The 15,014-nt window shown below is 57.9% G+C and overlaps 2 protein-coding genes across 2 annotated transcripts; both read right to left on the bottom strand.

Moving 5' to 3' along the window:
- Positions 1–258: 258 nt before the first annotated feature.
- KIF19 (kinesin family member 19) lies at positions 259–4,248 on the bottom strand. Its single transcript, XM_064151727.1, has 9 exons — positions 4,213–4,248; positions 3,428–3,508; positions 2,299–2,409; positions 2,100–2,187; positions 1,877–2,013; positions 1,646–1,771; positions 1,392–1,574; positions 524–670; positions 259–423 (listed from the first exon to the last, which is right to left on the bottom strand). Exons 1-9 carry the CDS (start codon positions 4,246–4,248, stop codon positions 259–261), a joined length of 1,074 nt encoding a protein of 357 aa, XP_064007797.1.
- A 1,019-nt stretch (positions 4,249–5,267) lies between these two features.
- Positions 5,268–14,754, bottom strand: DNAI2 (dynein axonemal intermediate chain 2). The gene is made up of 13 exons (XM_064151747.1): positions 14,502–14,754; positions 13,199–13,360; positions 12,959–13,080; positions 11,355–11,497; positions 10,632–10,745; positions 8,446–8,585; positions 8,096–8,218; positions 7,526–7,749; positions 6,856–6,991; positions 6,395–6,541; positions 6,055–6,270; positions 5,567–5,971; positions 5,268–5,391 (listed from the first exon to the last, which is right to left on the bottom strand). The coding sequence occupies exons 1-13, from the start codon at positions 14,682–14,684 to the stop codon at positions 5,383–5,385; spliced, it is 2,124 nt and encodes a 707-aa protein (XP_064007817.1). The 5' UTR covers positions 14,685–14,754; the 3' UTR covers positions 5,268–5,382.
- Between the last annotated feature and the right edge of the window lie 260 nt (positions 14,755–15,014).

Here is a 15,014-nt window from a genome sequence, read left to right as displayed (position 1 = left end):
AAGCAGGACAGAGCTGGTAAATCAGGTCCCCAAACATGTCTCTGAGTAGGATCCCCAAGCAAGGTCCCCAGACAGAGCATGGCTGTGTGCCCAGAGTCCCCAAGCACTGCATGGCCATGAAGCAAATCCTGAGCATCCCAGAGTTGGCAGGGGAGTTCCCTGAGCAGTTTCCTTGCTCTGGGCAGACAGGGAGCAGCACAGGAGGGAGCTCCTCACACCAATGCCATTTCGGGGCAGTGGGACCAAGGGTGCTGTGGGTCAGGGTGTAGGGCAGAAGGGTGGCAGTGCTCCCTGCTCTACCGTGGTGCAGATGTTCTTGGCACGCTGGGCATAGGCGAGGGTGCTGCGGGACTCCTCGAAGGCAGTGCTGGCCGGGCTGATGTGGGCAATCATCACTGTGTGGCTGTTGCCCCTAAGAGAGTCCTGGCCACAGAGAGCATGGCTGAGAGGGAGCAGGACGAGGCAGCCTGAGCCCTCTGCCCAGCTTGGATGTCCCCTGGGGAAGCTGGTCCCTCAGGCACACCTTGAGCAGGCGAGTCAGCTTGCTGTCGCGGTAGTTGACGTACTTGCTGCTGGCCTGCTGGCTCAGAGCCTTGATGCAGTTGCCCAGAGCCAGCAGTGAGCGGTTGATGTGGGCTCCTTCCTTCATCCTCTGCCCACGGTTCTGAGTCTAGGCAGGAAGGAGAAGGCAGAGGGAAAAAGGCAGAGGTAGTGCTCAGCATCCTGGCTTGCATCAGCAACAGTGTGGCCAGCAGGATGAGGGACAGGATTGTCCCCCTGTACTTGTCACTGGTGAAGCTGGATCTCAAACACTGGGTTCAGTTTTGGGACCCTCACTCCAGGAAGGACACTGAGGTGCTGGAGTGGGGCCAGGGAAGGGCAATGAAGCTGATCTGAAAGGTCTGGAGAACAGAGCTAGTGAGAAGAGGCTGAGGGAATTGGGGATGTTCAGCCTGGAGAAAAGGAGGCTGAGGAGAGACCTTCTCACTCTTCCAACTCCCTGAAAGGAGGCTGGAACCAGGTGGGCATTGGTCTCTTCTCCCAAGGAACAAGTGATGGGACAAGAGGAAATGGACTCAAGATGCCCCAGGGGAGGCTTAGGTTGGGCATGAGGAACTGTTTCTTTTCCAAAAGGGTTGTCAGGCCCTGGGAGAAGCTGCCCAGGGCAGTGGTGGAGTCCCCATCCCTGGAGCGATTGAAAAGCTGTGGAGCTGTGGTGCTGAGAGCCATGGTTTGGTGGTGCCCTGGCAGTGCTGGGTTAATGGTTGGACTTGAAGACCTTAAAGGTCTTTCCTAACTAAAACTGGTTCTGTGATTTGATGATTCTGCACAAAACCTGGCAAAAGAGGGGCCAGAGGGGGCTGTTGTCCAGCACTGCAGCCCCCCCATACCTGTGCTGCCCGCTCAGAGCCTGCCAGGTCGATCATGCAGAGGTGGCCGTGGCGCAGCTCCCTGCCGCGGTGGCGCTGGCACACGATGACCTGCAGCATGGCATGGGACCGTGACGAGGTGCAGTTGGCAGCTGTGGGCTCCTGCATCCGGTGCCTGTTTCCTCGTGCCAGCAGCTGCATGACCTAGGGCAGACAGGCAGCGCTGGGCAGGGAGGGCTCACCAGACCCTGCCACGCCCCGCAAGCTGGCCTCACCTCATCGGTGTTGGTGGCAGGGACCTTGGTGAGGCCGGCCACCTGGACGTGGCCACTGGCATCCTCCCGCAGCTGGAGGCAGCCCAGCGAGGGGCTCAGCAGGTCCCGGATCATCTCGTTGTAGATCTGGACAAGGGGGAGGGGCTGGGCACTTCAGCCCGCAGCGTGGGGACACAGCACAAAGACACTCGGCTCGGGACCCTGTGCTGCTCAGGGCCGTCGTTGTCGCACCTCAAGGTAGGACAAGGAGACTTCGTACTCCACATCACTGCTGCTGTCCTCGATGGTCTGGAAGAGCTCGGCCAGGGTGCGGGCACAGATGCCCAGCTCACCATCAGTGCCCAGCATGGTGTAGGTCTTCCCGCAGCCTTAGGGGGGAGGAGGGGGCTCACTTGGGGCTTGGACCTCTCCATTGCTGTGGGGCTGGCTCATTCCCCAACCCCACTCCTCTTACCAGTGGAGCCGTAGGTGAAGATGGTGGCATTGCAGCCGGAGGTGACAACTGCTACGAGGCCCTGGGTGGTGCCATGGTACACAGTCTCCTGCGGGAGGGTGAGAGGCCCTGGGGTGAACCCTGCTGTGCCCCACTTCTACCTGCTGCCCTGGATGCCCCAGCCTGGCCCTGCATCCCTTCTGTGCCCTATGGGACCCACCTGGGTGGCCGTGGAGTCAAAGACCACATCGAAGAGGTAGGATTTCTGGCGGGTGCGGCTGGCACGCAGGGCATCATTGGAGCCTTCTGTGGGGTTTTGCAGCACCACGACCTTCCAGGGGATTCAAGCAGGGCTGGCTGGGGTGGGGCATGCAGCACCTGCCTGGGCACCCACAACCCTTCTTCTCTGGGGTCACCTCCAGCCCCCCTATAGGCAGAGCTCACCACCGCTATCAGCCCCCTCAGGTGTAAGGAGGTGCTGGGAGCCCTGTGGCTGGTGGCACTTTGAGCACAGATCGCATCCTGGCATGAAGACAGCTATTGGGATGTGATCCCCAGTAGGTCTGAGTCCTCATGGAACCCCCCGGCCACCCCTCCCCTGCTTTGCCAGAGTTGGCAGCATCTCTGTGCCCCAAAGGTGCCCAGGTTAGTGCCAATGTGAGGCCCTTTGTTCTCCTGTGTCGTCCCATTGTCCCTGTGCTTGCCTGGGGGCTCAAAGCCAGCTCTGTGCTCAGTGCCAGCACCCACCTGGGTATGGTGGCACAAAGGCACCTCTGTGAGCGTGGCCAGTCAAGGTGCCCACTGCCTGGGCACCACAAGCCATCTGGGGATGATGGCAGCCACAGACACCCTGCGTGTCCCTGTTCCTGCGTGGAACGGCCCCTCCCAAGGTCCCCTGCTCCCAGCATCTCTGCCATTGTCCCATGGCAGTGCAGATTTGGACCTTTCCTGTCAAGCTGCTCCATTGCTGCTGCTCTGCTTCCACCCCCTGCCCCCCCGGCCCTGGGGATAGGCAGCCCTGGGGTCCCACAGCACTGCAGGAAGGGAAGTTCCTGACCCAGAGGACTCCCTCCCCGCAAGATTTTCCATCCTTCTCCTTTGTTACCATAAGGGCTCCTGAAAGGGCTGCGATGCTGCAGGGTGCCCTCTCTAACCTGTGTGTCTGGCACCTGTGGTCACCCCACAGTGCTGGGTGCCACTGGGCATGTCCCAGGGTGTGTGCCATGCCTGTGGTCACATCTTGAAGCCCCCTGACCCCATGGGATGGGCATGGGGCAGGCAGGGGTGGAGAAAGTACGAGGGCCAGGTGGTGCTCACTAAACCCACGGATGCCCATCCCACAGCCATACCTGCTGGTCCACGCAGTGGGCGATGCGCCTGGCACTGGCTGCCAGCTCAGCCGCGCTCATCGGACGGATGCGAAGAGCTACCTGTGAAAAGTCACCGGGGTGAGTGTGGGGTGGCAGGGACAGGGGGACAGGGACATGGGGACAGGGACCTGCACACGAGCCATTGCAGTGGGGTCCAGCAGCCAAGGCTTCGTCGGAGCACTGTGGGCACAGCCCCCAGGAGCTCCCCAAGCTGGGCACTGCAACGAGAGCTTCGTTTCTCCGGGATGAAAGCAGACACCACTGGGAGCAGCCTTAAAGTGGCAGGCGGGCAGTGTGCCCTCCTATTGGCACCCAGCCCCTTGCCGACGTGGCTCAGGGGTAGGCTAGCCCACAGTGGCACAGTGGGAGCAGGAGGCTGTTGCGATGTCTAGTGTGAGGTGTCCCTGCCCGTGGCAGAGGAGTTGGAACTAGACCCTTGTGGTCCCTTTCAACCCTGATTGATTCCATGTTCCTGTGCCCCCAAACTCCTCAGGGTGTGCCAACAGCGTTTGCCATCCCAGCCCTGTGGTGCCAAGCTGTGTCAGGGACGATGTTCTCTGGGGTGACAGAACTGGTTAGCCAAACCAATCACTCTGTCCTCATCATGTCCCCCCTGCTCCTGCTGCACCCCAGCCTTGTGAGCTGCAGCAGTGCAGTGTCCTGGCTTCAGGTGTCCTTGCTGACTCTGGGGACAGTGTGTCACTTGCCAGGAGTCCCTGCCCGCTGCTGGTCCTTGCTGTCCCTCAGAGCCTTTGTGTCCTTACAGGACTTGGGGACTGAGTGGACCTCCTGTCTCCCATGTGAGGTACATGGGGTGCTCTGACCTTCACATTGCTCCATTGCCACAGCCCTGTCCACTCAAGATGGCTTCACCTGCTCACAGCCACTTGCTGAGCAGAACCTGGGGAAAGGTCCTGCTGGGAGGGCTCAGCCCTAGCACTCGGGACCAGAATCACAGGCTAGTTTGGGCTGGAAGGGACCTTTAAAGATGATCTAGCCCACGCCCCTGCAGTGAGCAGGGACATCTGCAGCTAGAGCAGGTTGCTCAGAGTCCTAAACAACCTGACCTGGAAGGGTTCCAGGGATGTGGCATCCACTACCTCTCTGGGCAACCTGGGCCAGTGTTTCACCACCCTCGGTGCAAAAATGCCTTTCTTCTCTCTAGTCCCGGTCTCCCTCTTCCAGTTTCAAACCATCACCCATTTTCCTGTCACAAAGCCTTGCTAAGTCTGTCCCAGCTCTCTTATCAGCCCCTTTAAGTACCGAAAGGTCACAAAAAGGTCTCCCTGAAGCCTCCTCTTCTCCAGGCTGAACAATCCCAACTCTCAGCTTGGCCTCACAGCAGAGGGGTTGCACCTTTGGCTCATTTTTGTAGCAATGCCCCCCGTGTGGTGGCCCCATCCCTGTGCTGACAGCTGTGCCGTGGGGGAACACAACCTGGGGCTGGCTAATAATTAACTGAGGGGTGAGCAGCTCAGGGCTCCAGCCAGGCTGTGTTTACCCAGTGCTGACAACCCAGCCCTGGCACCACAGGCATCCCTCGCAGGAGTGGCACAGGGCTTTGCTCAGCATCATTCTCCAGCTGGGAAGGAGCATGGTGCTGCAGCAGGACCCTGTTGTTGCCACCAGGCACCCAGCTCTAACCTGCTTCTCAGGTTAGGCATGCACTGAGGGTCACCCTGCTGCCACCAGCACTCCACTGTGGTGGGTAGGTGGCTTTGATTCGTGGCCTGGTCCACCGTGGGGAGATGAAGAGGGAGGGGACACAGCTTTCCCACCCTTTGTTCAACCCTGCTGTGACAAAACAGGAAACCTGAGGTGGCAAACTCCTGTTTATTCACCCTGAAGAAAAAGAACTGCTCAGGAAGGCAAAGGGCCAGGGAGCAGCTCTGACCAACACGAAGGCTTCTGCGTGACCACTGCTCCCGTCGTGGCTACGGCTCCTGCAGAGGGGACAGGTGTGGGGTCAGAGAGCTCCATGGTTCCCTCCACTTGCCCACCCCACCAAGGCAGAGACCCCACAAGCTCTGCCTGGCTCAGGGCCAGCACCCTCATCCCCCATAAGCCCCCAGCTCTAGCAAGGAGGGGGAAGGTGACTGAAAGCTGGAGTGCACTGACCTTGGCAGCATCCTCCTCCTCCTCCTTGGGCAGCTGGCTCTCTTGCCCCTCGGGCTGCTGGCTCTCTTGCCCCTTGGGCAGCTGGCTCTCTTGACCCTCAGGCTGCTGGCTCTCTTGCCCCTCGGGCTGCTGGCTCTCTTGCCCCTTGGGCAGCTGGCTCTCTTGCCCCTTGGGCAGCTGGCTCTCTCGCCCCTTGGGCAGCTGGCTCTCTCGCCCCTTGGGCAGCTGGCTCTCTTGCCCCTCGGGCTGCTGGCTCTCTCGCCCCTCGGGCTGCTGGCTCTCTTGCCCCTTGGGCAGCTGGCTCTCTTGCCTCTCAGGCTGCTGGCTCTCTCGCCCCTCGGGCTGCTGGCTCTCTCGCCCCTCTTCCTCCTGTGCAGCCATCTCCTCTCTCCTGCGTTCTTTCACCTGAAAGGCAGAAGCTGACTCCTGTTCCCTGCCCACAGCAGCGAGTCCCTGCTGCAGCTGCCCGTTTGTGCCCCCGCCGGTACCTTGCCCTGCAGACGCTGGCTCTCTGCTCGTGCCCTCTCCGCCTCGATGACCTCAAAGAACTCCCTGCGGGCATGGTCAAGGACTTCCTGGGGGCTCTGCGGCAGCCTCTCCTCCGCCTCTTTGCCCTGTCCCTCTGACCTGGCACGCTCCTTCAGCCGCATTTCTCGGTGCCGGCCCTCCAGGATCTTCTCCCTCTTCGTCTCCCGCTCGAACATCTAGGGCAAGAGAGGTGCTGAGGGAAGCAGGGCGAGCAGGGCCCCCCCAGGGCACACTGGCAGAGTGTGCCAGCAGCAGCAAGGCTTTGCCATGCCCCGGTCCAGCGGCTCAAAGCAGACGTACGGCGGTGGCCAGGTTCTTCTCGTTCCTCTGCAGGGTGCAGAGCCCGGAGGAGATTTCCAGCAGGGTGACAGTGCCCAGCTTCGAGCCACAGCCAAGGACACGTCCATTGTCCTGCAGGCGCAGGCTGGACAGGGCCTCGTCACAGACCTGGGGAGGTGAGTGGTGGCAATTAGCCCTGAGGTGACACTCGGCAGGGGCAGGCAGGCAGGATGAGCTGACAGAGGCAGATCCAGATGGCTGCCAACTACAGGAGCCTACATGGAAATGTTTTGGGTACAGTGGGCTCCAGACACAGCTCAGGGGAGCTGCTGCTTGATGGAGTTATGCCCAGGCAGGATGGGACCCCATCCCCTGGCTCTGTGGCTGGCAGATCTGCCCAGTGCTCTGCTGCCAGTGCTGGCTGGGGGCAGTCTCCACCCCCCCTCTCAGGGTGAGGGAACCAGAGCTGCTGGAGACACAACCTTCAGGGAGAGAGAAGGGTCCTTCTGCTTGAAGAGGAAGTCCCAGACGTCCAGGGTCCCATCTGACCTGGTGGTGAAGAAGACAGCTGGCCTCACAGTGCTCCAGCAGCCATCTGTCAGGTAGGAGAGGTGGTACCTGTCAGGAGATGCAGCACAGCAGGGATGGACTTGTGGCCTCCATCCCTCTGGCCAAGAGCCAAGATCCCAGGCCTGAGCACCCCCCCCATTCCAGCACCCTTGGCCAGGCTGGCACTACTCTGGTCCTGCTGATTGTCCCACCACCTCCTGCCTGAACAACAGAACAGACCAGACTTTGCTGGTCACCTGCCCCAGTGTGCTAGTTTGAGGCTAACTGGAATATTTTAGTGAGAGAAATTAGATGCTAGGCTGTGAAAAGGAAACAGTGATGATGTCTGCTTCACTCACAGGCCTGCTGGGATGTATAAAAGCAAGAACATAGATAGGACAGGGGCTCTCTGTTGCAGCTGGTGTCTGTGCCTGCTTGGATATTGTGCTAAGCTGTAAATATAAAGCTTCATTCCATAACTTCCAGACAGCTGAGTCTAGTCTGGGTCATTTCATAAGAGTGGAGAGGTGGATAACTCCCAAACCATCACACCCAGACATACTCTTCCACAAGGAGGAAGGGCAAACACACACCAGCACCTACTTTGTGCCCATAATTGAGGACTCCTTGGTCTCCTCTGACCAGATCCGAGCAGTCCAGTCACCAACTGTCAGGAAGACTTTGGGGTAGAAGGGGTTCCTGGCCAGGGCATAGACAGGTCCATGGTGCCCACTGAAGGTGCTGGTGATTTTTTCAGCAGGTGTCTTGGCCTTGCGGTTGCAGGCAACGACGATGCCCTGCTCGGTGCCAACCATGAACTTGGTGGGCTGAGGGTGGGAGCAGGAGAGAACAGCCATCAGCAGGCTGGCAAAGAGGTGGTGCATCCAGTGCCTGGAGAGAAGGGAGCCCTGAGATCCACCATGATGGGGGTGAGAGGGAGAGGGCTATCTAGAGGCCAGCAGGACCCTGTGCTTCGGGAGAGCATCAACTCCTGAGTCTTATAAGATGGGCAAGAACATGCTGCCAGCTGCAGACAGTGCTCTGGATCATTCTGGGCATCAGAAGCTGTGCCTCTGGAACTCTGCCCACAGCGATGGGAGGGCACAGCCTGCCTGGCTTGGTTCAGCTTGGCTCATCCTCCTGCCCACCTGAAAGTGATGGTTGAAGGCTCACCATGGTGGGCTCATACTCCAGCGTGCTGGCACCCAGGGCATTCTCCAGCAGCCCTCTCCGGGTGATGTCCAGGACCAATGTCTCAGTGGGCTCAGACAGCCTGCGGGTGTCCCACCACAGCACCTGCAGGGGACAGGCAGTGGGAGGGGGCTGCAGGGGCTGCTCATGGCTCAGCCATGGATGCTAAGCAGCCAAGGGTCCTGGAGCCAAGAAACTGCCCTGTGCCAACCTCTGCTGCCAGCGCAGGGACCACGGCTGGCGAGGGGCAGCGCAGGCAGGGGAAGCTCTTTTGGCTGCCAGTGAACTCCCAGTGTGAGTGCCCAGCACCCTGCACTGCCCCTGCCCCTTACCTGCCCATCAGTAGAGGCAGAGAAGCATTCAGTGCCCGTTTTGGACTGCAACCAGATGGCTCCATACACAGGGTCCCTGTGGCTGACCTCCACGGTGGACACCTCCACGGGCAGCCCCCCTTTCCTGGTGTCCCAGTAAGCTGGGCAGGAAAAGCAGCTGTTAAGATCTGCTCCAGCTCCCTTGCCCATCTCCTCTACCTGCCACACAGTTCCTGAGATGATGCCCCACTGTCCAACACAGAACAGAGACAAATCCCCCCACTTCCTAGCTCCAGAATCATGGAATCATTTAGGTTGGAAGAGACCTTCAAGATCACTGAGACCAACAACTACCGACTCAGCACTGCCACTAAACCATGTCCCTCAGTACCACATCTACACAGCTTTTCAATCCCTCCAGAGATGGGGACTCGACCACTGCCCTCAGGCAGCCTGTTCCTGGGCTTGGCAACCCTTTTGGAAAAGAAATTATTCCTCATGCCCAACCTAAACCTCCCCTGGTGCAACTTGAGGCCGTTTCTTCTTGTCCTATCAAAAGAACCATGCCTCCACTGGGATCACTCTAGGGATGCCTCTCCTGAGTGCTAATGCAATTTGCACCTTCTGCAAACACCCAGCTGGCTGGTGCTAACACACTAAACAGCATTTCCTCAGCCATCATCTCTCCCTGACAGATGCAATTCAATCCCCAGAGACAATAAATCCTCTCTGGCTTCCCTCTCTGCTCTACACAAGGGGTTTCAGCAGGACCAGACACGGTCTAAGCAACTCCCAGCTCCTCGTCAATGCCAAACAGCAGCTCTGACTCTCAACGCTGCTAAAAAGCAGCCTGTGTGACCTGTCTCTGGCTGTGCTCTCCTCCTGTGTGCCCGAAGGGTGCTGGCTGACGACTCCAGGTCCTCCCTAGAGGGCAGGCGCCGTCATTTCGTCCTTCCTTAGGTCTGAGGGCAAGCCCCAGCGCAGGGCTGGCTCTGGGGCGGTGGAGGTCAAGCACTGAGCCGCACAGGCTTGTTCTTGCTCACTGCTAATTAGGCGATTGGATGTGAGTGCGGTTTGCTGTGCTGGGCCACGGCCACAAGCCCGGGGAGCGCTGGGAAGAAGTGGGTGAGATCCCTCCCCTCCATCACCTGCAGAGCCTGCGGGCACAGCCCACGAAGCACCTCCTGTCAGAACTGACTGCTGCTGCAAACAGCCAAGAAAAAACATCACAATGAGAGCAATTAAACCAGAGGGTTCCTGTGGCCAAGTAAATAACGGAGCTATAAACGAAGCTGGCAGAGAGGGAACCTTCTCCGGGCACTCGAAACAACAGCACAAGAACGATTCGGGGGATGAAACAATGGCAGCTCTCCTGGGCTATTGCCGTCTGAAGACAGGGGGTGTGGGGAAGGAGGGAGCACAGCAGGTGTGCTGCTCAGCCCCCTGGTCAGAGATAGAATCGTCAAATATTTCAGGTTGGAAGAGATCTTCAAGATCATGGAGTCTGACTCAACCCTGCACTGCCAGGTCACAGCTAAACCACATCCCTCAGCCCCACCTCTACACAGCTTTTCAATCCCTCCAGGGATGGGGACTCCACCACTGCCCTGGGCAGCCTCTTCCAGGGCTTGACAACCCTTTGGGGGAAAAAATTGTTCTGAATGTCCAACCTAAACCTCCCCTGGTGCAACTTGAGGCAGTTTCCTCATCTCATAGCTTGGGAGAAGAGACCAAACCCTACCTCAGATCAGCCTCCTTTCAGGAAGCTGTAGAGAGGGAGAAGGTCTCCCTTCAGTTTCCTTTTCATCAGGCTAAACAACCCCAGACCCCTCAGCCACTCTTCACAAGAGTTGTGCCTTAGACCCTTCTTTGCCCTTCTCTGGACACAGTCCAGCACCTCAGTGTCCTTTCTGGAGAGAGGGATCCAAACCCGACATCTCCTGCTGTGACTGCAGCTGCCTTGCTGCCCCAAGTGCTCAGGAAGGGCTCCCAGACACATTGTCCCCTCCTCCCTAGGGACCTCCTCAGGTGAGCACGTGCCTGTCCTCCATAGAAACCCTCAGGGCTCCAGGCCATGCTCAGGCTGTTCCCAGCTGCAGCACTAATGATGCTATACCCTGTGAGTGTTGCAGCACTGGAACCAGGCTCTTCTGAATTAAAAATGAAGCCTCATTAGTATGACCTCATGCCTAATCCATCTTCCTTACCCATCTGCCCATTGTAGCATCCTCCCAGCAGGATGTAGGAGTCCTTGGGGTTGTATTCCAGGCTCACAAGAGGGGATGATGGCCTGAGAACAAGCTCCGGCTTGTTGGGGTTTTCTGCCAAGAAGGGATGAGCAAAGAGCAAAGAGCTAAAGCAGTTTGGAGGGCAAGCAAACAGCCTCCCAGTGCCTCACCCTGCTCCTCTGTGCACATGGTGCTTGCCCAGCCATGCATGGGGGAGGTGGCCATGTAACCAGGGTGCTAAAGAATGGACCTGACCTGTTTTCTCCTGCAGACAGACCCCTCATAGCCCAACCCCTGGTACCCCAATCCCTCCTCTTTGTGTTTTTCACTCCAAAACACATCAGCTCTCAGAGAGACTCTGACAGAACAGGTTTGTGCTGCCTCTCTTTCTTTCCCAAGCTCAAATGAAGCACACAAAGGCAGGAACCACATCAAGAGGAGCGTGGCTCCGCTGCCTGTTGTGGTCACAGGCACTTTAGCTCATGAAGTGATGTAGTGTGATTTTAGCAGTGGTTTTCCACCTGTTGGCCAGCTTTCAAGTTCCATTTCTCCCCTTCTCTGCATTGATCTGTGGGCAAAGCAGAAACCAACCCCCCATTCACTCCCTCTGGAGGGTTGTGAGGTTTCATTACACTCTTTGAGGACACAAAGTGCTTCCGCAGAGGCAGCATTAGTGGCTGCTGAGTCTTGCTTTCTCCTTACCAAGGTCCCAGATGTAGGAGTCAAAGCTCATGTCTTTCATGCTGTGCTGGAATTCCAGGCTGGAATAAGCTACTGCCAGTTTCATGCATGTGTCAGGGTGCCAGGAGAGATGTGTGGCTGTCCTCTTGGTTATGTTTGGGTCCCTTTTTGATAAGAGGAAATCAAAGGAAGATGTTAGCTTGCTAAGAGCTCTGTCCCGTCCTGGGATGACTGTCTCCCAACGGAAGCTGTGGGAATCCCAATTGAAACAAGCTGTAGCCCTAGAGCATTGAGTGCAGGAAACGTTTCTCTTGTGGCTTGGGCAGGGGAAGAAGGGTTGATGAGTTAATAAACTCTTTCCAGTTATACGTTTCTAAGAATCCGATTGTGTTACTGGATCTGGCTTCTAGCAATGACCTGGCAGCCCCTGACATCTGAAAGTAATCTTTGAGGCACCAAAAATAAAGGAAAGAATAATTCCTGTCTGAAAAATCATAGAATCAACCAGGCTGGAAGAGACCTCCAAGCTCATCCAGTCCAACCTAGCACCCAGCCCTGGGCAAGCAACCAGACCATGGCACTGAGTGCCCCATCCAGCCTTTGCTTCAACACTTCCAGGGATGGTGACTCCACCACCTCCCTGGGCAGCCCATTCCAATGCCAATCACTCTCTCTGCCAACAACTTCCTCCTAACATCCAGCCTAGACCTCCCCTCACAGAACTTAAGGCTGTGTCCCCTTATTTTGTGGCTGGTTGCCTGGCAGAAGAGACCAACCCCACCTGGCTACAGCCTCCCTTCAGGTAGCTGCAGACAGCAATGAGCTCTGCCCTGAGCCTCCTCTTCTGCAGGCTGCACACCCCCAGCTCCCTCAGCCTCTCCTCACAGGGCTGTGCTCCAGGCCCCTCACCAGCTTCATTGCTCTTCTCTGGACACATTCCAGTAAAGCCCTGCTAGAAGATGGTGCTCAGAGCTGTGTTGTCCTTGGACTCTGCTACCTATCTCTAAAGCACCCAGGCAGGGAGGAGAGGAATCGATGGAGATAAGGTGCAGAAGGGCTGCAGCAGGTCTCTTCTTCCATAAACTGCTCTAGGACTAGTCTAAAGCCACTGTGTTTTCCAGGTCCTTTGCCTCCAAAGGCAGGTTAATAAGCAACAGCCCACTGTCATCAATACATTATCAATACATTCCAGGAACCTCTTAGGTTGCTGGTGCTCTGCTATGTTGTCCTTCCAACAGGTGTCAGGGTGGTTGAAGTACCCCATGAGGACCAGGGCCTGTGATCATGAGGCTTCTCCTATTTGTAAAGGGCCTCATCTGCTTCACTTTCCTGATCAGGAGGTCTGCAGCAGACTCCTACTATCATGTCCCCTTCTCATGCCTCCCCTTTAACCTTTACCCACAAGCTCTGTTTTAACATTGCACATCCCCAGGTGGACCTCCAGAGATTCCAGTTTGTCACTGCTGTAGAGGGCAACACCCCCTCCCCTTCTGCCTTGCCTGTCCCTCCTGAAGAGCCTGTAACCATCTATCCCTACACAGCCACCATGAGATCCATCCCACCACGTCTCAGTGATGCCAATGTGATGCCAGTGTGGATCTGGAGGGCCCAGCTGGTTGTGCTACCTGATGACATTGATGGTTTTTGCAAAGGGGGGCTCATCTTCCATCTCCAGCATCTCCTCCTCTCCAAAGTACTCCTCATAGATGTTGACAGTGTTGTTCTGCCTGACGCAGTGCTCCATCAGCTGCGGGGAAAGCGCAGGCTGAGGCTGTGCCTCTGGGGAGCTGCCTGGCTGAGGGAGCTGCCGGCAGGTGGGCAGAGGGAGCAGGAGGGTGAGGAGCAGGGGCCAGGCAGGGCCTTACAGAGCCGAGGTGCATGATGGTGTTGATGTAGTTTTCGTCTTTCTCCACTTTCTTCCTGAAGCGCAGAGTTTGTTCTGCCTCCTGGGGCTTGATGTCTCTGGGCCACCCACCCTCCACGTGGTTGACACCACGGGACTCCACCTTCACACTCTCGGTGTTAACCTGGGGGTGGCAGAGAGAAAGTGTGGTGGAAAGGGTGCAGTGAAGGCTGTGAGGATAATGAAGGGACTGGAATATCAGTCTGAGGAGGAAAGGCTGAGAGACCTGGGGCTGTTCAGCCCGGAGAAGAGTAGACTGAGAGGGGATCGTCTCTGTGCTGATCAGTAGCTAAAGGGTGGGGAACAAGAGGATGGGGCCAGACTCTTTTCAGTGCTGGCCAGTGACAGGACAAGGGGCAATGGGCACAAACTGCAACCCAGGAGGTTTCATCTGAACACGAGGAAAACCATTTTTGTTTTCAGTGAGGGTGCCAGAGCCCTGGAGCAGCCTGCCCAGAGAGGCTGTGGAGTTTCCTTCTCTGGACATTGTGATGCTGGGCAACCTGCTGTGCATGACCCTCCTTTAGCAGGGAGTTTGGACTCTATGATTTCCAGAGGTCCCTTCTGGACCCCACCACGTTGAGGATCCAGGGATTCTGTGGCAGCAGAGCAAGAGCCCCAGATGTGTACAGTTCTGGAACCCCCAACAGAAGAGGGATGTGGAACTGTTAGAGTGAGTCCAGAGGAGGCCATGAAGATGCTCAGAGGGCTGCAGCAGCTCTGCTATGAGGACAGGCTATGAGAGTTGGGGCTCTGCAGCCTGGAGAAGGCTTTGAGGAGACCTTGGAGTGACCTTCCAGTATCTGAAGGGGGCCTACAGGAAGGCTGGGGAGGGACTATTGACAAGGTCTTGTAATGACAGGACAACAGTAATGGGTTTAGACTGGCAGAGGGAAAATTCAAGCTGGATGTTAGGAAGAAGTTCTTTGCAGTGAGGGTGGTGAGACACTGGCACAGGTTGCCCAGGGAGGCTGTGGCTGCTCCCTCCCTGGAGGTGTTCAAGGCCAGGTTGGATGAGGCCTTGAGTGACCTGTTCCAGTGAGAGGTGTCCCTGCCTGTGGCAGGGGGTTGGGACTGGATGAGCTTTGAGGTCTGTTCCAGTGGGAGGTGTCCCTGCCTGTGGCAGGGGTTGGGACTGGATGAGCTTTGAGGTCTCTTGCACCCCAAACCCCTCTGTGCCTCTATGAGAAGCTGCAAACCATCCATGTCCCCCCGCAGGACAGTGCTGCCCGGGAGGCCTTTCGCGCCCGGCAGGCAGCTCTCACCTCATGCTCTGACATCTCGCTGGTGTGCTGGACATAGCTATCCACAGGGTCCCTGAGGACGAAGCCACTGGCCAAGCTGGGGTCCGGGGGGATGTCCGCAGTCACCGTGGCCGGCCGGTCCGAGAAGCTGCAAGGCCGCCCAAACTCGCTGCGCTTCCGCGTGTACACGTAGGTAATCTCCATGGTGGCCGTACCGGGGACGCCTGGAAGGAGGCAGCTGTGCTCAGGGATCCCCCGGGCCCGGGTGTCCCGCTGCGGCCTGGCCCTTACCGGGAGCCGCTGGCGGCGCCGCGTCCGCCGTTGCTAGGCAACGCCCGAGGGGAGCCACGTGACGGCCGCCGCCATGTTGGGGAGGTCAGGGCGGCGCTGCCACCTGACGGCCGCCGCCATGTTGGAGAGGTCAGGGCGGCGCTGCCACCTGACGGCCGCCGCCATGTTGGGGAGGTCAGGGCGGCGCTGCCACCTGACGGCCGCCTCCGGCCGCCATGTTGGGGAGGGCAGCCCCCAGCCGCG

This window comes from Pogoniulus pusillus, chromosome 11, assembly GCF_015220805.1.
Source record: "Pogoniulus pusillus isolate bPogPus1 chromosome 11, bPogPus1.pri, whole genome shotgun sequence".
Lineage (NCBI taxonomy): Eukaryota > Metazoa > Chordata > Aves > Piciformes > Lybiidae > Pogoniulus > Pogoniulus pusillus.
This window is presented reverse-complemented; position numbering and strand designations above follow the sequence as displayed.

Bases quoted from the DNA above. Each gene is read 5' to 3' on its own strand.
- KIF19 (XM_064151727.1), bottom strand. From the start codon at position 4,248: ATGGGAGACAGGAGGTCCACTCAGTCCCCAAGTCCT. The intron at 2,410-3,427 runs GTATGGCTGTGG...ATCCCCTGGAAG, and splicing joins CCCACTGCGTGGACCAGCAG to GTCGTGGTGCTGCAAAACCC. The intron at 2,188-2,298 runs GTGGGTCCCATA...ACCCTCCCGCAG, and splicing joins TTGACTCCACGGCCACCCAG to GAGACTGTGTACCATGGCAC.
- DNAI2 (XM_064151747.1), bottom strand. From the start codon at position 14,684: ATGGAGATTACCTACGTGTACACGCGGAAGCGCAGCGAGTTTGGGCGG. The intron at 8,586-10,631 runs GTAAGGAAGATG...TTTCCTGCCCAG, and splicing joins ATGCTACAATGGGCAGATGG to CTTACTGGGACACCAGGAAA. The intron at 6,992-7,525 runs GTAGGTGCTGGT...ATCTCCTGACAG, and splicing joins TCCTCAATTATGGGCACAAA to GTACCACCTCTCCTACCTGA.